This window comes from Haliotis asinina, chromosome 9 (genome assembly GCF_037392515.1).
Source record: "Haliotis asinina isolate JCU_RB_2024 chromosome 9, JCU_Hal_asi_v2, whole genome shotgun sequence".
In the NCBI taxonomy this organism is placed as follows: domain Eukaryota; kingdom Metazoa; phylum Mollusca; class Gastropoda; order Lepetellida; family Haliotidae; genus Haliotis; species Haliotis asinina.
Genome location: NC_090288.1, coordinates 54,599,696 through 54,621,172, shown reverse-complemented (window position 1 = coordinate 54,621,172; position 21,477 = coordinate 54,599,696). Strand labels below are relative to the sequence as shown.

General features: G+C 40.0%; 1 protein-coding gene across 2 annotated transcripts in view; it reads left to right on the top strand.

Moving 5' to 3' along the window:
• The first annotated feature begins 1,251 nt into the window (after nucleotides 1-1,251).
• LOC137295733 (protein pigeon-like) overlaps nucleotides 1,252-21,477 on the top strand; it is a 45,681-nt gene continuing 25,455 nt past the window's right edge. Inside the window, exons 1-20 of one of the 2 annotated variants that reach the window (XM_067827255.1) lie at nucleotides 1,252-1,433; nucleotides 3,021-3,115; nucleotides 3,636-3,692; nucleotides 4,768-4,837; nucleotides 5,408-5,461; nucleotides 6,073-6,237; nucleotides 7,276-7,325; nucleotides 8,266-8,448; nucleotides 9,203-9,252; nucleotides 9,636-9,676; nucleotides 10,213-10,368; nucleotides 11,909-11,986; nucleotides 13,352-13,444; nucleotides 14,017-14,171; nucleotides 14,618-14,774; nucleotides 15,363-15,520; nucleotides 16,359-16,428; nucleotides 17,432-17,529; nucleotides 18,285-18,515; nucleotides 20,462-20,529. In XM_067827255.1, the coding sequence (XP_067683356.1) occupies nucleotides 1,349-1,433; nucleotides 3,021-3,115; nucleotides 3,636-3,692; nucleotides 4,768-4,837; nucleotides 5,408-5,461; nucleotides 6,073-6,237; nucleotides 7,276-7,325; nucleotides 8,266-8,448; nucleotides 9,203-9,252; nucleotides 9,636-9,676; nucleotides 10,213-10,368; nucleotides 11,909-11,986; nucleotides 13,352-13,444; nucleotides 14,017-14,171; nucleotides 14,618-14,774; nucleotides 15,363-15,520; nucleotides 16,359-16,428; nucleotides 17,432-17,529; nucleotides 18,285-18,515; nucleotides 20,462-20,529 (2,114 nt within the window). In that variant the 5' untranslated portion in view covers nucleotides 1,252-1,348. The remainder of the gene's footprint in view (nucleotides 1,434-3,020; nucleotides 3,116-3,635; nucleotides 3,693-4,767; nucleotides 4,838-5,407; nucleotides 5,462-6,072; nucleotides 6,238-7,275; nucleotides 7,326-8,265; nucleotides 8,449-9,202; nucleotides 9,253-9,635; nucleotides 9,677-10,212; nucleotides 10,369-11,908; nucleotides 11,987-13,351; nucleotides 13,445-14,016; nucleotides 14,172-14,617; nucleotides 14,775-15,362; nucleotides 15,521-16,358; nucleotides 16,429-17,431; nucleotides 17,530-18,284; nucleotides 18,516-20,461; nucleotides 20,530-21,477) is intronic. The other variant, XM_067827256.1, reaches the window with a different exon arrangement.

Genomic DNA, 21,477 nt, shown 5'->3' with positions numbered 1-21,477 from the left:
ACTAAATACTGAACATATTTCACCACATAAGTACATGTGGGGTACTTAAAGTTTTAGCTGTAGCATACTTTTTGTAGACAGATGTTTGGATTCATGAAAATGGTGGCCATCTTTAAAAATGGCCGCCCAAAACGCAGTAGGGCATGGGAGGTATTCATCACGTGATTTCATAAACTATACCTTAAGCTACATGATAATCATGGTGACTGTTTGGCCCTAAATTTGGTAGTCATGGACTATTATGTTTCATCAAGATAACGCGAGAGCGCACACAGCAAAACTGACACGTGCAGACATTCCTCCAGAAACAACAACAACCAGACAGTGGATTGGTCAGATTTAAGTCCGGGTTTGAATCCCATCGAACACGTCTGGGATGAGATAGAAAGACAAATTCACCAACAGCGAGTACGTCCAGTTAATCTGCAACAACTGCAAATTGGTGTTGTTCCCAAGAGGTTCATTCGATGGGTCTTCAACAGGATGGGAATTAATTAAATGTGCAGCTGTTGCTGATGCCAATGGAGGTCACAACCGTTATTGATGTCAACGTTTCTTTCTCTTTTAAGGACAGTACCTACAGTCATGCGTTAAAGGGGCACTGATGCAGAGCATTTTCCGTGGACTGGTGTAAACGTTTGTTATTGTTTTTCTCCCGTGAGTACCCGGATGATATCCCAGAATTCGTGACTGGTTCGTGACCTCTGCTGCGCATTCCGTAAGCGCAACTGATAGTTTAATTATAGACAGATCAACTTAGGTGAAGTCATTTTACTTCATTACAAATGTATTATGAAAACAAATGAAACACTTTGAAGGTTAATCATCTGCCAGTGGTAGAAATGGTTCCATATATTGATTCACTGGATGTTCATGTCATGTGTAAAAGAAACACATCAAGTACTTTCTTTCGAGTTATCGTTGTTTCCTGTGAAAGTAAGGTTCGTAGAATGCCATGTTTTCACCCATTGTCAATATCATCATTTCACACTATTTGCGGGGTTTTTTTGCGGTGAGTATCGAGGTTTCGTGTTTCAAAATATCGAATTCTCTATATACTCTTTACAGGTGAACACGGATAATTAAATAAATTTATAAATGAATACACTAATATTTAAAGAGGATTATAGTTTATCTGGAGATGTGTTACAGGGTGCATTGTCTGCTGCGGTTATTCTTCGTTGGTTTCCAAAGCTTGCTCACCACACTGTGGACTCAGCGATCTAAGGGAAATAACCACGTATAAACACTATTCGCAGCTGCCACTGCTTCCGGTTGAACCTGTGACATGTGACGAGCAAAATGTAAACATTTTGTTCGGTCGTCCTGTGACAATAATGTTTACAGAATGATTGAATTCAAGAAATGTTTTGACTTGACAGGTTCGATTACGGCTTTTATATCCCGAAGACGACAAGAGCATGGTGTATCAGGTACTGGTTTGCTTATCCACTGTTCATATTTCTAAAATTTAACTCTTTCACAGTCACACCTCCCACAAACAAGTGACACTGATTGACAAGTTAAGCACAACCAGTGTATTGCATACAATACCGTGACAAAACTTTCAAAAAATATTTTACAGAACTGAAGAAAATACAGCTCAATATAATGCCATGTACAAGTGCTCTATAATGTTTTAATGAGGCTTAAAACTTCCGGCCTCAGTTTGTGCTCCCTTTAAATAAATGTCTGAAAAAAAAAAGAATTTAAGTACCAATTCAATATGTCACATCCGGAAACTTTCACCAACTTTACGTGTTTGAATTTTAGGGTACACATTTGAAGCAGGGGTTAACTATACAATTTATCATCTCAGGGTTCATATTTTTTATATATTTACCCTTTGACAAATTACCACTTTGTCATGGTATCGTGACGTCATGAACAATGCAATGACGTCACATATCGTCTGTGATGTGCCATTTTATATGTAGGGTAGCCAGCCAATGTTTGAAAGTGAAATTTGGGATTATTTTCCTCTGTTTGACGACAAGCGTGCCAAAATATCGGCCCATCCCTCACTCTTGGGAAATACTATTACTAACATTCATATAGACACTCATGTCGTAAATATAGTATGACATGGGCACGAATGTAATAACCTCTATGCATATCATCTCCGTTTCATACAGGCAACACATATGATCACAGATCTTAGCACTGATCTTATCTCCCATGCTTGAACAGAGCCTTAATTACAATCACCTGAGTGCGAAGATCATGTTGTGAAAAAAGTCCCTGGTCATGAGTTTTTGCTATTTTCACGAACTGTGGGTTTCACCATACACCTGATCATGAATTTTACCATACCCCTGAATTTCATGGGTTTCACCATAGGCCTGACCATAGATTTTACCATACCCCTGGTCACAGATTTCACTATGCCTCAGATCTTTGGTTTCACTGTACCTAAGTGGGTTTCACCAGAGTTATAGATGCGTCTAATCCCATCTAGCTTTCATCCGAAGCCAAGATCACACTCTGTTATCAATCTTAGATAAGTCTTAAACCCAGCTCACACATTCACAGTGAAGGACAGCCATTTTCTTTTCAGTCACAGAAACCTGGTCTTTATGATTAGAGTTTATGCATCACTGTATCAGATTCATATAATACAAGTGAAATGTATTTTTTTCATCCCAGGATTACTGTCTGTTGACAAATACCTTTGTTTGGACTACTTTCTAATGACTCGTGAAGGTCCCAGAGTAGAATAGGCTTTCAGCAACCCATGCTTGCTATAAGAGGTGATTATGCTTGTCGTAAGAGGCAACTAACAGGATTGGGTGGTCAGGCTTGCTGACTTGGTTGACGTCATCCTGCGCCGATTGATGGTCATGCTGTTGATCACTGGACTGTCTGGTCCAGACTCAATAATTTACAGACCAACGCCATATAGTTGGAATACAACTGAGTGTGGCATAAAACTAAACTCACTCACTCACTTCTAATGGTTTTTAACATGTGTGCGTTATCAATGTGTTCACTTTGATTTTATCATGTCTATCATTTCCCAGTAGATGCTGCGTCCATATCTCCAAGAGTTCTGACTCAAGAAAAGGATGGATCTATCGTATATTCCTGGAATGACTTTGACCCTCCCAACAGGAAGGTATTTCTATGTTATCCCAGAATAGTGTCTGTAGTCTCAAAGAAAAAACTTTCAGATAAATTACCTCCCATAGTTGTGCCCAGATCTACAGGTTGTTGGCTCTAAATTAAGAGATGCAGGCATACTAATCAGATGTATTATTAAACTCCTGATGGTCCAGTAAGAAGCTGTCATAAATCCTGTTCATACACTGAGCACAACTTGTGCTTATGTGTTGCAGAGGGCCTTCTGTATGTTTAGGCAGTGGAGTAGCCTAGTGGTTAAAGCGTTCGCTCGTCATGCCGAAGACCCGGGTTCGATTCCCCACATGGATACAATGTGTGAAGCCCATTTTCTGGTGGAATATTGCTAAAAGCGGCGTAAAACTAAACTCACTCACTCACTCACTTCTGTATGTTTGGAACTAATTCTCAAATGTGATCCCTGGTCCTTGTCAGCCAGAGGTTTGATAGGCAAGTAACTGGACATTGTCAATCACAGGTCATTGTAACCCAGCAGTTTTCTGGGTCTTCTGTTTCAGTCTGGATCACTTGTGACCCATGTGGGGCTGTTTAACCCAGCTACTCAGGACCACAAGGTGATAACTATGTATAAAATGCTTGAATGTTGGATGAATACTGTCTATAGTGCTTGAGTGGTTTTGTGAATACTGTGTATAATGCTTAAGTTGTTGGTGAATACTGTGTATTGTGCTTGAGTCGTTGATGAATACTGTGTATTGTGCTTGAGTTGTTGGTGAATACTGTGAGTAGTGCTTGAGTTGTTGGTGAATACTGTGGATAGTGCTTGGTAAAGAGTGGTTGGTGAATAGTGTTGGTATTGTTTTAGTGCTGGGTAAATGCTGTGAGTGTTGTTTCAAGTGGTTGGTGAATACTGCATACTGTACTTGAGTGCTGGGTGAATACTGTGATTTTTGTTTACTTGGTTGGTGAATACTGTGGTATTGTTTAAGTGGTTGGTGAATATTGCATACTGTGGTTTAATCTAGGATAAGTACTGAGAATAGTGCTTGATTGAAGGATGAAGCCTGAGAATAGTGCTGAATTGAAGGATGAATACTCGAAAAGTGCTCGATTGAAGGCTGAATGCTGAGAATAGTGCTTGAAGGATGAATGCTGAGAATAGTGTTTGATTGATGGATGAATGCTGAGAAAAGTGCTTGATTGATGGATGAAACCTGAGAATAGTGCTTGATTGAAGGATGAATCCTAGTGCTTGAATGTGGGGTGAATGGTGCATATGGGGTTAGTGAATGTTTGTAAAATGGGCATATTATGCCTACAGCAACATGTACCTGCACTAGAGATATGTACAAGTCCTCAATGCATGACATTTAATTGCTCTGACAAGGACTCATTTTTCTAAATGCCATTCTTACAGTTCAACATCGCAAATTTAATTTCAAATATAAAATGAGCAGTTCAGGTCAAGAAAATCCTTCATCAAACATAGTAGACACGGTTGTTTCCACAGAATGAATGATCACAATATTGCATGTTAGTTAAGAACCAGACTTTACACAGAGAATGCTCTTGTGAACACTGAAAAAATCAAAAGCTAACACCAAATCATGCCATCAGTTTTTGAAGGCTATCAGATGCCCCAGAGCAATGACTTACGGTGATGGAGGAGATTTATGTTGTTGTATTCAGGTTATACAAGTCAACAACCAGAAGCTCAAGATAGTATCCTGCTCCATCAATGCATCAAAGACATTGCTAGGTAGGAGCATTGTGTACAGGGAATGCATACATTATTACTGGAGTAGATCACACTTCCAAGATCATTATGTTTCAAGTTCGACAAAATTAATACCTTTTTGACTGTTCTGTGCTTTTCAGTAAATACATGTTCTGTGTTTATCTATGTTTTAAGGTATGGGATATTTAGTACCAGTTATGTGCAAAAGTCAAGGTGAAATTATGAAAAATCTATCATATTAATACAATAGTATATCTATCATGTAAATGTGTAAAATTACATGCTGTTCTTTGTGTGACATGTTTCACTGAAAAATGGTTACTATTTTACAAATTATCATTCTTATGTGTTAACTGTGTCTGTACGAAATGTTTTTTACAATATTTTTGACCAGCTGTTTTTCAGAACAGTTACAGTTATGTATTTGTTGATATGTTTTCCTTTCCAATTTTCTTATTCATTAACATAGCAGCCGTGTAGATGAGAAGAAATTAGAATCACTACCCCATTACTTAGTTAGACAGTGTGAATAGTATTCAGTACAGAACTGTGGATGGCGATGCACATAAATGCTGTTCAAATTTGTTCCAGCTTTTACAACCTTGTCCAAGGGGGATGTATCCAAAGATGGCAAGACTGGAAGAGGTAAACCTTACCCCTTTTTGGGGATTCCTGGTGAGGATAGATCCCCAGCAGCCACTGCTGGTCCTGTGAGGCAATGGAACTGACCAATTTATTTTAGACACAATGGATGTACCTTAACTGACAATGCTGACTGTGAAGGAAAACCAAGTTCTAGTGATAGTCAACTTTATGACAATGAGTGCAGCGTTTCAGTGTAGGTACTAACACTGCTATCAAGAAAAATTGCTGACTATGACCACTGTCTGAAGTTAAGAAATACAGTTCCCTATACCCCATGTACAATGTAATTAAGTACACTTTTGCACTGAACTATTATGGTTTAAGTACATGGACACCTGCGTCAGAGTACTAATGTTATGATAGGTCAGAGGAAAAGTTACATTTACACCTATTTCAGCAATATTCCAAAATCAGTGTCATGGTTGGGGGGCACCGTAAATGGGTTCCACAAATTGTACCAATATGGGGAATTTAAACCAGGTCTTCGGTGAGACAAGCAAGCACTTTAATCACTAGGCTACCCAAACATCTGTGTATGCTGAAGATGTACAAGACTGGAGGTGAGATTCACTGTCATAGAAGCAACCCATCTCCTGGCACTGTATTTTCAGAGGTGTACCAAGCATATCTTGCGGAGTTACAAGCCTCAGACACTCGTGTCTTCTCCCTCAACCTTGAGCGAAGCAACTTCCTCAAAGTCCAGTTTCTGTACTCAAGCCATTCTGACCAGTCAGCACCCAGGGAGTCCCATCTTCTGGTCTTCCTTCATAAAGAGTGTAAGTAGCTTATAGTGGTGGTCCATTTAACTGAAATAATCAAAGATTGGTCGCAGTGACCAATCGAATGCGGATTGAAGCACATTTTCTCATAATCAAACAAACGATTTGCGACCTACTGTTTCAGTGTTTCACTTGACAATGGAAAATGGCATAGAAATTATCCGTGCCCGAAAACATTTTTAATCCTAAGAAAACTCACTTCACTTACTAACAAGTAATGACTGAATATTTCTTGAAGACACTGCAATTTTTTTTGCTCTGAACTTCATGATATAATAGTCATCTCTTTAAATTATCAAGTTGCATCATTTTACACTGAATGCGGAATTCGTAAATGTAATTTCAAAATAAAACAACAACAACACAGAACCACAAGTTTTTTCTTTGTACTTATCTGCAGTAACAACCTGATTAGAAAAATCAGAAAAATTATGCTAACCATTTTTTTTGTCGATGATTGCTCTTTGGTACTGAACCAGTCATCAATCATGTGATTTCAACCAATATTTAACACAAGTACTTAGCCATGTTGTTTTATCATCAGTTCACTCAGATGAAATAAATTTCAAGTTACCTTGAGGCTGACATTATAGTGTCTTCTGTCCTTTGAACTATTTGTCAGGAAAATATGATAATCAGACTTTTTATTGTTAACAGGTACAGGAAGAGGAAATGATTAAATTAAGTCATCATACAGTGACGTCTGCTTTTTACTTTACTGTTACTGCATTTACTTTACTGTTGCACTTACCTAAGTGTTGTCATGTCTTTTTGTTTATGAGGACAGGTTATTTTGACGTTGGCACTAAACTACTGCTTTGACGTTTTGGTTATATATTCTTTCATGACATTCACATGTTTCTTCAGTCTCACTACAGAGCAGAAAGTTCATTAAGTTGATGTGTTCCACAACAAGGTAGCAAGAGTTATCCCCCTTTGTGTAACTGTAATTTGTTCAGCTTGGTCATTGTAACAATGATTATAATCAAATATTGCTTTATGCTTTATGTGTATGTTGTTGGTTTCTGTTTTCAGCAATAGGTTTATACAAGATCCCCATGGCAAGAGCTGGGGATAAGAGAACTGTAAGTGCTCTCTATATGTTATCAGTTATCAAGAATAATATTAAGAAATAGTGGTTATCAGACACCATTGTGAGTGAATATAGTAATGTTTATCTTAAGTTTTATGCATATGTCTTTTGAGATGATGCCTGAAAAAAATTCTCCACAGAACACCTCGATTCCTGTCATGTTATGTCTTACCCTGATAAACCCCGTCTCCTCAAGTCCCATGTGTATAACCCTGATAAACCCCCGTCTCCTCAAGTCACATGTGTATAACCCTGATAAACCCCGTCTCCTCAAGTCACATGTGTATAACCCTGATAAACCCCATCTCCTCAAGTCCCATGTGTATAACCCTGATAAACCCCATTCTCCTCAAGTCACATGTGTATAACCCTGATAAACCCCTGTCTCTTCAAGTCACATGTGTATAACCCTGATAAACCCCTGTCTCCTCAAGTCACATGTGTATAACCCTGATAAACCCCTGTCTCCTAAGTCACATGTGTATAACCCTGATAAACCCCTGTCTCTTCAAGTCACATGTGTATAACACTGATAAACCCCTGTCTCCTAAGTCACATGTGTATAACCCTGATAAACCCCTGTCTCCTCAAGTCCCCTGTGAATAATCCTGATAAACCCCGTCTCCTCAAGTCCCCTGTGTATAACCCTGATAAACCCCTGTCTCCTCAAGTCCCCTGTGAATAATCCTGATAAACCCCGTCTCCTCAAGTCCCCTGTGTATAACCCTGATAAACCCTTGTCTCCTCAAGTCCCCTGTGAATAATCCTGATAAACCACTGTCTCCTCAAGTCCCCTGTGAATAATCCTGATAAACCCTTCTCTCCTCAAGTCCCCTGTGAATAATCCTGATAAACCCTTGTCTCCTCAAGTCCCATGTGTAGAATCCTTATGTCCCATGTGTATAATCCCGATAAACCCCTGTCTTCTCCAGGTCATGTCCAACCAACCACACACCATGCAGCTGGTACGGAAGTTTGTTTGGTGTCAGTGGGATGCTGTCAACCAGCGACTCCACTACATCTACAACTTCCGTCCACTAGGGGACAACAGCAGCAACGTGGCACAGAAACTGTCAACTCTTCAGTTCCATAAGAATGCTGAGCATGACAGCATGGTGAGCGAGTGAGTGAGTGAGTGAGTGAGTGAGTGAGTGAGTGAGTGAGTGAGTGAGCGAGCGAGCGAGTGAGTTACACTTATCACTCAGGGGAAGCCCATGAAGAATTGATGGCTGCTGATACTTTAGACCATCACACATCTAGGAATCAAACTCCTTCATAGGCTTCCGTTACACCAAAGGACTGCAAACTGGAAGAATGATAGTGCAACCCTCTCACCCATTATGTCCCAGACCATTTTTACAGTGTATGTAAAGTTCACATGTTGCAATAGAGACATACGGGAAAATCAGACACATATCAGCTGTCTTGCTGAAAATTACAGAGTATATGATATTGTACAGGGACAAATTTGGGACCATATACATGTGTTGGTTTACAGGGAATAGTGGATTAGAGGGATTTCAGTTTAGAGGGAGTCCACAGTATGTCTAATATTATTCAATGTTTTAATTTTTTAACACATGTGAAGTAAGTGCACCTTATTAGAAATCAAGACTAATTTCTGTGTCTTAATGTGTCAATGATGACTCGTACAGGCTAGAGTAAGGTTACGTTCTGATGATGTCATAGCTTAAAGTATTGAGACGGCACTTCTCCCACAAGTAGGGAATCCCACACAAAGTGAGAATTTTGTGACATTTTCATTTATATATTTATTTACGATATTTTACCACCGTTTGAACTTTTCATAGGATGTAAAATGGAAATCTCTGCTGTTTGTTATAGCTTGATTTGTTTCTGTTCTTTCAGCTTGACATTCGATTGAAGTTCCCCTTTCCCTATATCAGGTCAACTTTAAGGTAAGTCTTGCTGGTGCATATCACCATTGTTCAAAATACCTGCCTGTCCATCCTCACAGTACAGGTTCATGGACTGTCAGATTCTCACATTCACCTGCCTGACGATTGGGTTAAAATTTAAACATGTATATGAATATATTTTATTGGCAGGTAAGAGGCGACTAATGGGATTGGGTAGTCAAACTCTCTGACTTGGTTGACACTTGTTCCAAATTGCATAGATTGATGCTCATGCTGTTGATCACTGGACTGTCAGGTCCAGACTCGATTATTTACAGACCGCTGCCATATAGCTGGAATATTGCTGAGTGCGGCGTAAAACTCACTCACTCATTCATGTTGACTGCATCAATGTAACTGCAACCCTTGTGTTGGTTCCATAGGTCTCACTATGCGGATAGACCACTGAATCCTGGAATTCCTGGTAAGTCTGACAATATAGGACAGGGGAGGTAATCAGCATGTTTGGTTAATTGATTGCCACCAAGAATATATTCCTGCTCAGAAACAACATAGTGTCCATAGCGTGAGCAGGTATGGCTGAAGGTCCAAGGCGCATTTTCGGTACAGAGGTCCACTATGGGGTTGGGAGACGCCACGATCAGTCCTGCTGCAATGACAAGCATTGGTTCTGTTGGTTCACATGGATGGTTTATATCCATCAGTGCAGATCATACACATCTGCTTAAGGAGTTGAGAGCTCATGCAGTCAGTCTGTTCCCCTGAATACTGTCTTAGCACCTTATTACCAACTCAAGATACGTTCTAGAAGTCATGACTGGTTCAGTGAGTTCTCTCCTATGGACAGTGTCCTACCACCCTGACCAAGTAAGCTAGGTCTTTGTGTGCTGTTCAGTTTCTGTTCCTGATGTATCCACTGAAAGTTCATATCACCACATCATGCATATTTTGTGTTTGTGTAGATGTAAGTCTAAATACCTGTATTTTATGTTTGTGTAGATGTAAGTCTAAATACATGTGTGCTGAGTCAGGCTAATGGGACATACTGCCTGTGTCATCAACATATGAGCTTCACCTCCCCCAAGGGCAAGGCCTCACCAACAGCAGCAGTAGACGACAACACGATCAACTACTACATCTGCATGGTGCATCACAGTAGGTAGCACTTCATAGTTAAAGGGTTCAGGAGACACTGTGCACTTGTGTGCATCACTGATGTGTAAGTGTCTAAGAGGGACTTCATACAAGGCCTCATTTCACAAGCCGAATAGATGAGATATAGTCAATATGCTTAGAAACAAAATCCCTACCACCAAGGATTTGAATATGGTATTATGGCCCTTGTTTAAGTCTCAAGTAACAGCATTATGTAATGCAGGTTCTCTGTCCTGATTTTGCTGGAATTTCCAGACTTTGAAAGATCAGGAAATGTTAGGCTGAGTTGAGCCCCGTATACCCGGACATTTTGGTTTCACTCGAAAATTGTCCGGATAGCGAGACGCCTGGTTAACTGGATCAAACATCCAAACCATGAAAATTAAGTGAAAGCAAACAATATTCACGTGCGTATATCAATAAATCAACTGTCAATAGTAATAACAGTGAATCATCATAACATATAAGTGTGCCGATAATACATGGAAGGGGGAATGTAGGTTACCATTTGTCAAGTTGTCTCGGACGTAATCGTGTAGCATGTGAAGCTTCAGATTGTGAGTTAGATGAAAAACCTAAATCGATGACAGAAAGTTTCTATTTTGCCAATTGCCTATTCTTTTGTTAATTTTAAATGCCCTAAAAACATATGACATCGTATCGAATTTGTGCTGTCTGCAGAAAGTAAATTTCCAGACGGGATCACATGACTTAGGTCATGTGGCAGGCTATTTTTAACCTGCATCGCGACAGATAGCAGGGGTCGATTTATAAGTTTTATATACAGTACAATTACCGTGTAGTTTCCCTTAATCCTACTTAACATGTGTTTTCGTTACTGATAAGATGTTCTCACACGCGCCAAATCCTAATGAACAACCTGAGTGACACGCGTCACTAGTATTTTGATGGCTAATTAATCAATTCACACCAAATGCCTTCTGATAGATTAAGAAATCAGTTAGTTGTGCGGTAAACGATATTGACGTGACACATTCAGATGCACGTTGCACAGATCTCTGCGTCCGGATAACTGGATCATTTTTCATTGGAAATGTATGGGAATGCTTTGAAACTCCGGAAGGCGGGGTTTCTGGATATGTGGGGTCCGGGTAAACGGGGTTCAACTGTATTTTTAATAAGACTTACACTAGATAATGTCACAATATTGTTCATTGTCAGGAAACCAACATTAGCACAGTGCTACGACCAAAAGCAAGTCATGCTATTCATATCTGAAATTTTATGTTTATATGCTAATAGTAATGGAATAGTAATGGAGTAGTAATGGATTAGTAATGGAATAGTAATGGAAATTTCAACCAGCATTGTGTGAGCCCACAAACTCATACATGAGTAGAGGATGGTGGGATAGCCCAGTGGTTAAAGTGTTTGCTCGTCATGCCGAAGGCCCAGGTTTGATTCCCCACTTGGCTGTCCCCCACAAATGATATTGCTTGAATGTTGAGAAAAGCATCATGAACTCCAGCTCTTTTGCCCGCTGTCACATGAGTAGGCTGATGTTGGTTTTGTTTTGCAGCAAAGGTTCTCCATGGGTGCGTCACAGGACTGCCACGGAGTTTGATTGGATCACGTAGACTTTCCTTTCATTGGATTGGTGAGTTGTTTGCATCATACAAGGTGATGGGTAGCCTAGTGGTTCAAGCCCATGCAAGCCATACCACAAACATACATGTTTCGTCGATTACATAGGTCATAAAGTTTGCTTCAAAATTGTCTCAGCAGAAAATGGGTACCCAGTTGAACAAAGTCATATGACTATAATCTTCTAGCACCTGACTGACAGCTAGGGTTATCCTGGGTAATAGGAATCAGATTCTGATTACGTGCCATAAGCAATCACTTAGTGTTTGGGGACTGCACTGTAGAGGATGGCTTGTTATTGACTTTCAGAGTCTAATTTAGACCATGCCCTTGTGCCATTGGTGCATGATAGTTGAAAATGATGCACTGTCCTGTAACCTCGTGGGTCTGATTGGCACACTATAAAAAAAATTATCTCCTATCAATCAATGTTAAAACGTACCTCACCAAACTCTTTAATATTTGCAACATATTTCCACAAGAAAATGCCCAAACTGTTGCAAAGTCAAGTGATGACAGTTCTAATTTAATAATTGAGATGAACCTATCAAAAGCCAAACTGTTCGTTCCAAACTCGAAATGGGAAGGTTTGTATGTGTGGGTTCCTTTATAATGAGTCTTGAAACAAAATCACTTGTGCACTTTATCTGAAAAATGGAAAGCATGATGTTTTCACTGATGGAACTGATAATTTCCGTACTTCCATGCTCAAGAGACATGCTGATAGTGCTGACCATAAACTTGATGTCCAAGCTGAATAGTTGAACAGACAAATGAAAATGGCAGTGAAAAATATGAAAAGGTAGCAATTCAATTTAAGTTAACACTTTAATTGATGCAGCTGAACAGCTATTTGCATGACAAATTTATAAAAACTGCTGAGTGAAGGCATGGTCTCTCTTGTCTTTTCTGATGATCCATCTACAGTGGCCAATATCCCACTATTTTAATTAGCCATGGACCAAGGGCCCACTTCTGAAAAGTAAATTAGTCACTGGACTTGTTAATGACATAAACAGGAGTGACATTTATAAGGCATGGACCAACTTGAGCATGCATAATCAAGTACTTGCAGTAAAAAAGGTAGATTTGAGTCCACAGAAAGATGTCCCTTTTCATACCACCATACAGAGAAGATTGTTTTCACTTTGTAGTCACCATCTCTCATGATAATCCTGTTCTGTTTGAAGCTGTTCCAGAAAGGTTCTTGCAATGATTTGTGATTTAGCACATGCTGGGTTCTGTCTTATGTTCAAATAAGCATCAATCCAGTGAAGGTTTTGTGCTGTCACCATGTCCATGATAATGGGATGAAACAAAGACAAGAGACAGCTGAGAAAATTAGGGCCTCTCAACTCTGCTGATTCTCATGTTTCAGGAGACTACCTAATGGTGCTTCTCCCGGGATTCTTTGTCCATCTGCTCAATGTCGGGATAGAGTTTGAACCATGTCACCATATTCTGCTTCACAGTAAGTACAGCCAACTGGTCTAGAAGCCATATCCCCCAAATGGTGAAAATATGGTGCAGTTCTGGTGACCTAATGAGATGTTATTTTACACTATCATTCAGCTTTGATTTAAAGCTAGTTGTCATCAGGTATCATGCATGACTACTGTTCAGGGGCCCTTTGAAGGTGCAGCATGATTAAATCATTAACACACTCAAACTTATAAACTTCTGAAAATTTCAGTTATTAAAACCGCGAAACTTCTGACTGCACTACAGTTGTTATACAAGCTGATGTTTGTCATAAGCTTTTGGAAAGGGATTCCACTCTGAACAATAACATTTGAAATCTTAATTTAGGCCTGTGGACTTAATAATGGGAAAATGTCCCATTTTTAAGCCCATGGGCATAATGTTAAGTGGGCTTAAGTTCTGGAAATCCTGCTATGAAGTAGTATTTAGTCCATATTGAATTCCGATTTGCCTTCCATGATAATAGAATTGTAGACTGTGGCATTAAGCATTCAACTACACCATGGATAACACATGGTAGATTTGCAGACAGGTTGTAGCAGTTTACCCCTTCTGTTCCAGATCACAGTAGAGATCGGTTGATGAGCACTTCCAGTACAGCAAGCCTCATGACATCAGATCCCGAGACAGATCCTGCCCATGGAAATGTGTCCGCCTCTGACACAGACGGAACAGACATCCGACCAGACACCCGCACATACACTGTCAGGTTCCAGGTACTGAGATGATGAATGTGGCACCACAATAACTCTAGACACTGCTGTATCCATAGGTTGCCATACTTACTGTAACACCCAAACACTCCGTCATTATGATGTCCATGTATACCTTAGTTGCAGGATACCCCCGACGGTCTTCGGCAACCCATGCCTGCCATAAAAGGGACTATGGTTGTTGTAAGAGGTGACTAACAGGATCAGGTGGTCAGACTCGAATATTTACAGACCACCGCCATATAGCTGGAATACAGCTGAGTGTGGCGTAAAACTAAACTCACTCACTCACTCACTCACTCACTAGTTGCAGGACACAATCAAGTTAGAGCACTGTAGCTACTTGGTTATAGAACAATAGTTCTGTGTTTGAGTTTTGTGTTGTAGTTTCCTGACATGTGGTTGCTGTGCAGTAGTATCCTCTGATGGTGTTGATGTGTACTCTGCAGCTGGTGGACATAACGACCCCAATGGAGGAGAAGTATGTTAGCCAGACCTCCTTGCAGTCACGGACATTGGACATGCCGGACACCATGTCTGTAACCAGTCATGAGTGCAGGAACATCCACTCTCTGTCACCGTGCAGGACATTCACCAGGGACATAGGTACACCATTGTTGCAGGCTGCTCAATCACCCACTCACCCAGCCCACTCACTCACTCACTCACTCACTCACTGATCCAAATAATGCTGGTCAGAGATGACTGTGTATAATCAAACCATTCAGTTTCTGTCTTAAACCACCAGGTAACCAAAGCTTTTGTTGGCTTACCAACACTCACCAGCTCACGCATGCAATCTTGAATTCAACTCACGAACTCAATCATGACGTGATGAGCTCGCACACACATTCACAAAGTTATTTATATTTATCTCAACCCAAGATAATATGTGGTATGCTTCTCTCATGTGAAATTCGGTCTGATGTATTGTTCGTTGTAGCAATAGGAGTGACACGAAAACTTACCAGAGCATCACTGACCAATGAAATGAAAGTATTTTGCATGAAGGTAAAACAGTTTTATGTTCTGTCCCTCTGCAGAATCATTACCATCATCATCTCAGAGTTTGTGAACAATACTCAGAGGTGTAGTCAGTATTGTCAACACATAGTATCATTTAGATTCTTATCATACAGTTTTTTACATAAAAGTCCGATGACATGTACTGTGAAATTTGTTTTCTGCCATCAGGGGGCAGTGTGTATGATTACCGCAACGGACAGGTGTGGAAAGTGTGTGTGTCACTTGAGGGTCTGGTGGAGAGCTTCAAGACTGCGTACGCTCCAACCCGACAAGCCCTTCTTCACTACCTCCTCATAAGAACAAAAGACCTCTACACAATGAAAAAGGTAACCTAAATGCTGAGTATCTGGTCATCTTGATCCTGCTTTGTTTTGTGTTAGTTTCAGCAGTATGCCATCTATTTGGTGGTGGTTGCATTTAACTGAGTCTGGACCAAACAATCCAATGATCAACAGCATGAGCATCATACGATGACATGTGTCAACCAGTGTGTCTGAACACCTGGTCACATTAGTTGCTTAAGACTGATTCTAACTCCGATCCTTATGGGTCTTGACCATGGTACGTAAGTCATCGTGTGGAGGTTTGTGGTGTCTGTCCTCATACCACTATTAAGGATAGCCATGGTGTTGTGGCAACATGTACACTCTGTTTGTATCTTTTAAGTCAAAATCCAATGACCTTTCCAGATATCTACATTGTTTTCTTAAAGTAGTCCCAAAGCACCTGTTTACTTTCTTCTGTACATCAGTATATCTTAGATTTATATCAAAGCCCGTCAAGAAATAACTTTTCAAATCATATTTCCTTTGGCAGCAGATTCCAGGTTGTTCCATGTATAAATTCATTCATAGGGATTCCGCTGGCACACTAGTCAAGATAGTCATGACCTGGCCACACATGTTCACACTTTGAGTCACGAGATCGCACAACCAATAAAGATCACATTGTTCACTGGAATCAAGTTGGTGTTTTTTCTAGTCCTAATTTCACAATGATACACTATACAGGTTACAGTGCCATTGCATGATCATGTTGAAGACTGGGGTTTGATTCCCCCTGTGAGTATATTGTGTTAAGCACATTTCTGATGTCCCCTGCTGTGATATTGTTGGAAGTTTGATAAAAGTAGTGTAAAACTAATTTCCCTCATTCCTGTTTCAGATCTTCAGCGACATCTGCCTAGATCTAACCAAGACAGAACTGACACAGTCCATTGCAGAATACCTTGTTGGTAAAATGACTATGTTTTCTTTAGGTGTAGTTGCATGAGTCTGGAACTGAGGTTTGAGTTACAATTGGTCTTTAGCAGCCTATTCTTGTCTTAAAAAGTGGAACCTATTCTTGTCTTTGGATCCCTGACTTGGATGACACATCAAGCAGATGGAACAGAAGGACTCCAAATATGGGTGTCTGAACAGTTATCTTAAGTCACATGAAGAAGCTTATGTGCTTATTGTTTTAAATTGGATCAGGTGTCAAGCTCCCTGTTGTGGTTGACACGTGTATCCCATTTGCATAGCTTAGTCTACCAGCAGCTACAAATGGAAAGCAGGGGTGGAGGGTGGTGAAGACATACAAGGGTGCTCTTTCATGTTTCAAGCACAGTAATCAAAAATATTTTCAGCAGTTGATGGCATTGTACCCAAGTGGGGAATCAAACCTGGGTCTTCAGTTTGATGAGCAAATGCTGTAAATAGTGGACTACTCTACCTCCCTTCTTAAAAATCAAGGAAGTCTAGAAAACTGTATTTTGTGATGGTGCTATGTCCAAAACTTATCATTCCTTAATTTTGAGTCATTGTGTAGAGCTGATTAGGGTCAAGGAGATGGTTAGTCTCAGGCACATGTTTCATTCCATGTCATGAGAGACATATTGCTGTTTGCATGAGTTTTCATTGGCTAGAGTAGACGATGGTTTATGCTCAGTTTAAAATAGCAAGACTGCATAGAGTTTGTATCAATTCACAGGATATTGTGAAACATAGTGTATACGAACATATTCATGATGGCAGTTAGATCCACAATTTGTCGTTAATGGTGATATGATTACCTGACTTGTTTCAGCTGCCACCTACAGTAATTACCTCCCTTGTTTCAGCCTCCACCTACTTTACATACTTCCCTTGTTTCAGTCTCCACCTATGGTAATTACCTCCTTTGTTTCAGCCTCCACCTACAGTAATTACCTCCCTTGTTTCAGCCTCCACCTACAGTAATTACCTCCCTTGTTTCAGCCTCCACTTACAGCAGCATGAAGCGGCAGCTGGAGAAGGAGGTGCTGCGCTTTTTGCCGTTCACCGCAGCAGATACATTACGTGGCCAGTTTGAACGGGTAAGATGCCAAACTTGGAGGATCATATTGCATGACTCATTATTAACTGTTTGTCCCCCATTGTCTGTCCATCATTATCCTTTGTTTGCCTATCATTATCCATTGTCTCATTACCTACTGTTGATGCCTTATTTTCTATCCCTGATTATTCATTGTCTGTTTATCATTATCCACTCTATTATTATCCTTTCTCTGTCCATCATTGTCTGTCGTTGATTATACTTTGTCTATGCCTAATTATTCATTGTCTGTTCCTCTTACTCCATTGCCAGTCCCTCATTATCCATTGTCTCATTGTCTATTGTCAGTCCCTCATTGTCTGTGCTTGATTATCCATTGTCTGTGCCTGAATGCCCATTATCTGTACATATCCACTGTAACTCATTATCCATCGTCTCATCAATCATTGTCTGTCCGTCATTGTCTCTTCTTGATTATCCATTTTCCATCCCTTTTTTATTCATTGTCTGTCCATCATTATCCATTATCTGTTTTTGATCATCCATTGTCTGTTCTCTGCACTTGACAGAGATGCATGAATGAGCCACATAAAAGAGTTTGATGGATAAGGCAATCAGCATGAAGCATGAAGTTATGGTCGTAAACGTTCCCTCTGGATTATTGTTGCCTTATTCCTGTGGTTACCACATGAGAATATCAGAATAATATGAGAAATTAAAAAAAAAAAAAGAAATAGCCAACTTGGTGTATAATTGCAATATCCCAAGTAAATTTCAGCACCATGTCAATTACAGAGCCCAACAGGAGAGAGACTTGCCTGTCTGTCCTACACCTCATTTGACAGTATCAACATCAGCACGAAGACAGCCCGAGAGCGTGATGGTCAGCAGCCAATCAGTGAAGACATGTGGGACATCCTACGTCGCAGACTCAGGATGAAGCAACTTGATCACGCCACACGATTCAACCTGGACATCATCTGCAAGAAGTTTGCAAAGCTGACATCAGACGAGGAGCGAGAGAGGGTGAGTATTTTTTTAGTTTGATGACAATATTTGCTATAGTGAGAACTCAAGTGCTTGCATTTTGGCTGACCAGAGCTAAACCCATGATCCATTCTCATGGTTTTTACCTACATAAATTACCTATGTTTAATTTTCATTAACATTTTACCAACTATTCAAACACTGAGATAGAAAAAAATGATTTGATTTTTGTCAGCCCTTGACAACATGTCATCTTTGTGGCAGCGGTCAGTAAATAGTCAGGTCTGAACCAGACAATGAAGTGATCAACATCATTTGGGATTAAGAGCATTACTCTCCTACGACAACATTGCCTCAGATGGTAACTGAATATCTCCAGTACTTGTAAGAAGTTCAAGGTCTCCATTTTAGCCAATTATCTAGCTGTGCCTAACATAATTATTGGCACGGGTATGGGTATCAAGGTGTCAACTGTCCATGAACTCCAGTCTCTCCTGTGATCTTACAAGGCTGCTGATCAGTCATTGAAGTTCTGGCCACTAACTTGGGACTTTGCCATGGTTCTTAGACATCTCACATCACTGGAATTTGAACCTATGGCAGAGAAAGATTTCAAATGTTTCATGTTTAAGACTCTCTTCCTTTGTCTTGTGACCGCTGCCCACATCTACAATCTTGATGCCCTGGAAGTCACCGGGATGCGCTTTGAGAGGACCAGACATGTCAAAGTTGTCCTTGGTTTACGGTAGGATTTCATCACCAAAAACCAGTTGCCTGGACAGCCAGATAGACTATTCGCCCCCTCTACAAATGTTGCAGCACTGAAATTGTTCACATCACAGATTTCAGGAAGGTCCATGATGAGAAAAACAGCTATGGGATGTCACGTGATCATCTGAGTAATCTGCATGCTTGTAGAGATGATTGACAGGTCCTGCTAGTGTGCCTAGTGGAGACGGAGGTCAGGTGGCACAGACACCAGAAGATTTTATTCAACTTGGTGTGCAGCATGTTTCGTTTATGGATCATGGAAGAAGAAAGAGGTGGATACCATGAAACAGGACAAACACATAATTTATGGTTAAAATTTCACATATTTCAAAATAGTAGGCTTGAGTATTTACAATGTCTGTGTGATGCATCTGGCCTTATTATAGGGCTTTAGCAATGCCATCTGAAAACATACAGTATCTTAAAACCTGTGATCCAATAACCTATCGCTTCAGCCTTGACACAGTGATGTTTCACTGTATATATACTGAAAATGGTGTTAGATACGAGGGGTGACTATTGAAGGGGAAACAACTATTTTAATAGAGATAGTCTATTGCAACAAACTAGTCTGATTGTGATAGTCTTATTGCGATTGTAATAGTTTTTCTCTCCTTGAATTGTCTCACTTGAAGTCATTTCAGAAATGAATGTACAGTTTATATGAAATTAAACTAAGCTGAAGTAGTTTCTGTCTCTTTTGATATTTGGTGAGAGACTTGAAGAGGCGGCTAACTTCCAGTATTGTGTGCTCTGCATTTATCAACAGAAGACAATTACTAAACCGTTGAGGGTCAATTCATTCTACCATCAATTAATTGCTCTCGAAGACTCACCAATTGCAGTCCATCAATATTTCGATGCATCATTACAGCCCTATCAAATACAGGTTCCTGGTGCAAGACTGTGAGAAACAGACACCCATCTCAGTGTTCAGTACGTGATTTCATTGGTGTATGTGTCAGTGTCCGGTTGGTCGGTTGGTTGTTTAACGCTGCAAAAAACCAGCAATATTCCAGCAAGATTGCGGTCTGTAAATACTCAAGCCTGGACAACTCAGTCCAGTGATCAACATCATGAACATCAGTCAACCCAATGATGACGTGTGGACCAAGTCACCAAACCTGACCACCCTCTCCCATTGGTCACCTTACGACAGCATGGGTTACTGAAGACCATTTCTAACCTGGACTGTCATGGGTTGTCAATTTCAGGTAAAGTGGGAGAGAGTAATCAAGTCACCCAAAGAGATGTTCCTTGGAAGTATTCACAGAACAATCAGGTTGGTGAAATTCCTTTTGGTCGAAGATCTGTCATATGATCAGCACCCATAAAGTTTTAAAGGTCACATGCAACCATAAAATCAAACATAATTAAAACACAATTATCACTTATTCATGACATATAATATACATTGCCACTTGTAAAAAAACAAATAAACAAAATTAGTCTGAGTCACAAGAAAGTAAGATTCTTTATTGATAACAACTTCTTTTGTGTCATTTAAATATGGATTCATATACCGTTGTCAAACAAAATCATATACACTAGAAGAATGTATATATAGATGTTGGATTTTGTAGATACATGTTCTCTGAATTTGCTTTCGATCCAATCAAAAATCATCCCAGTAGAGATGGTGAACTACTGCATGTCTGGAAACTGTCATTCGTCCAAGTACAAAGCAGGACTTGAATCTGACAAGAATTTTTACCAGTTTCCGTCAGGTCCAGTCATCCAAGAAAAATTGATGTAATTTGTTTGCAACCTACAGACATAAAAACATGTGTACAAGTATCACACCTGCCTAATTACATAATGTGGGAGAGACATGACTAGGGTGCATGAGTCATAAATCAATTTATTTTGTTTATGGCCTATAGCCTGATAGGTGTTAAGTTCAAATTGCATGTGGACAGTGAATGAAGCTGTGTATTGCACATTGTCTTTGGCAGACAGGCAGGCAGACATATATGTGTCAATACACCAGACATTGAACTTTCTCTGTTACAGAGGCTGCTTACCACAATCAAAAAGTTTTTTTTTTTTATGTAACAAGTAGATTATTTACTTGTTTCTGTACAGAACCAAGATTAGACTACTTCATACACCGGGCATGCATGCTGTTTCAAGCTTCATGGACCTACTGACTGTGCATGCGTTATGGGTGCAGCGCAGCACAGCTGTTGAAACCACTTTTTCCCCCAACACTGGGGGAAATTTAGTTCAT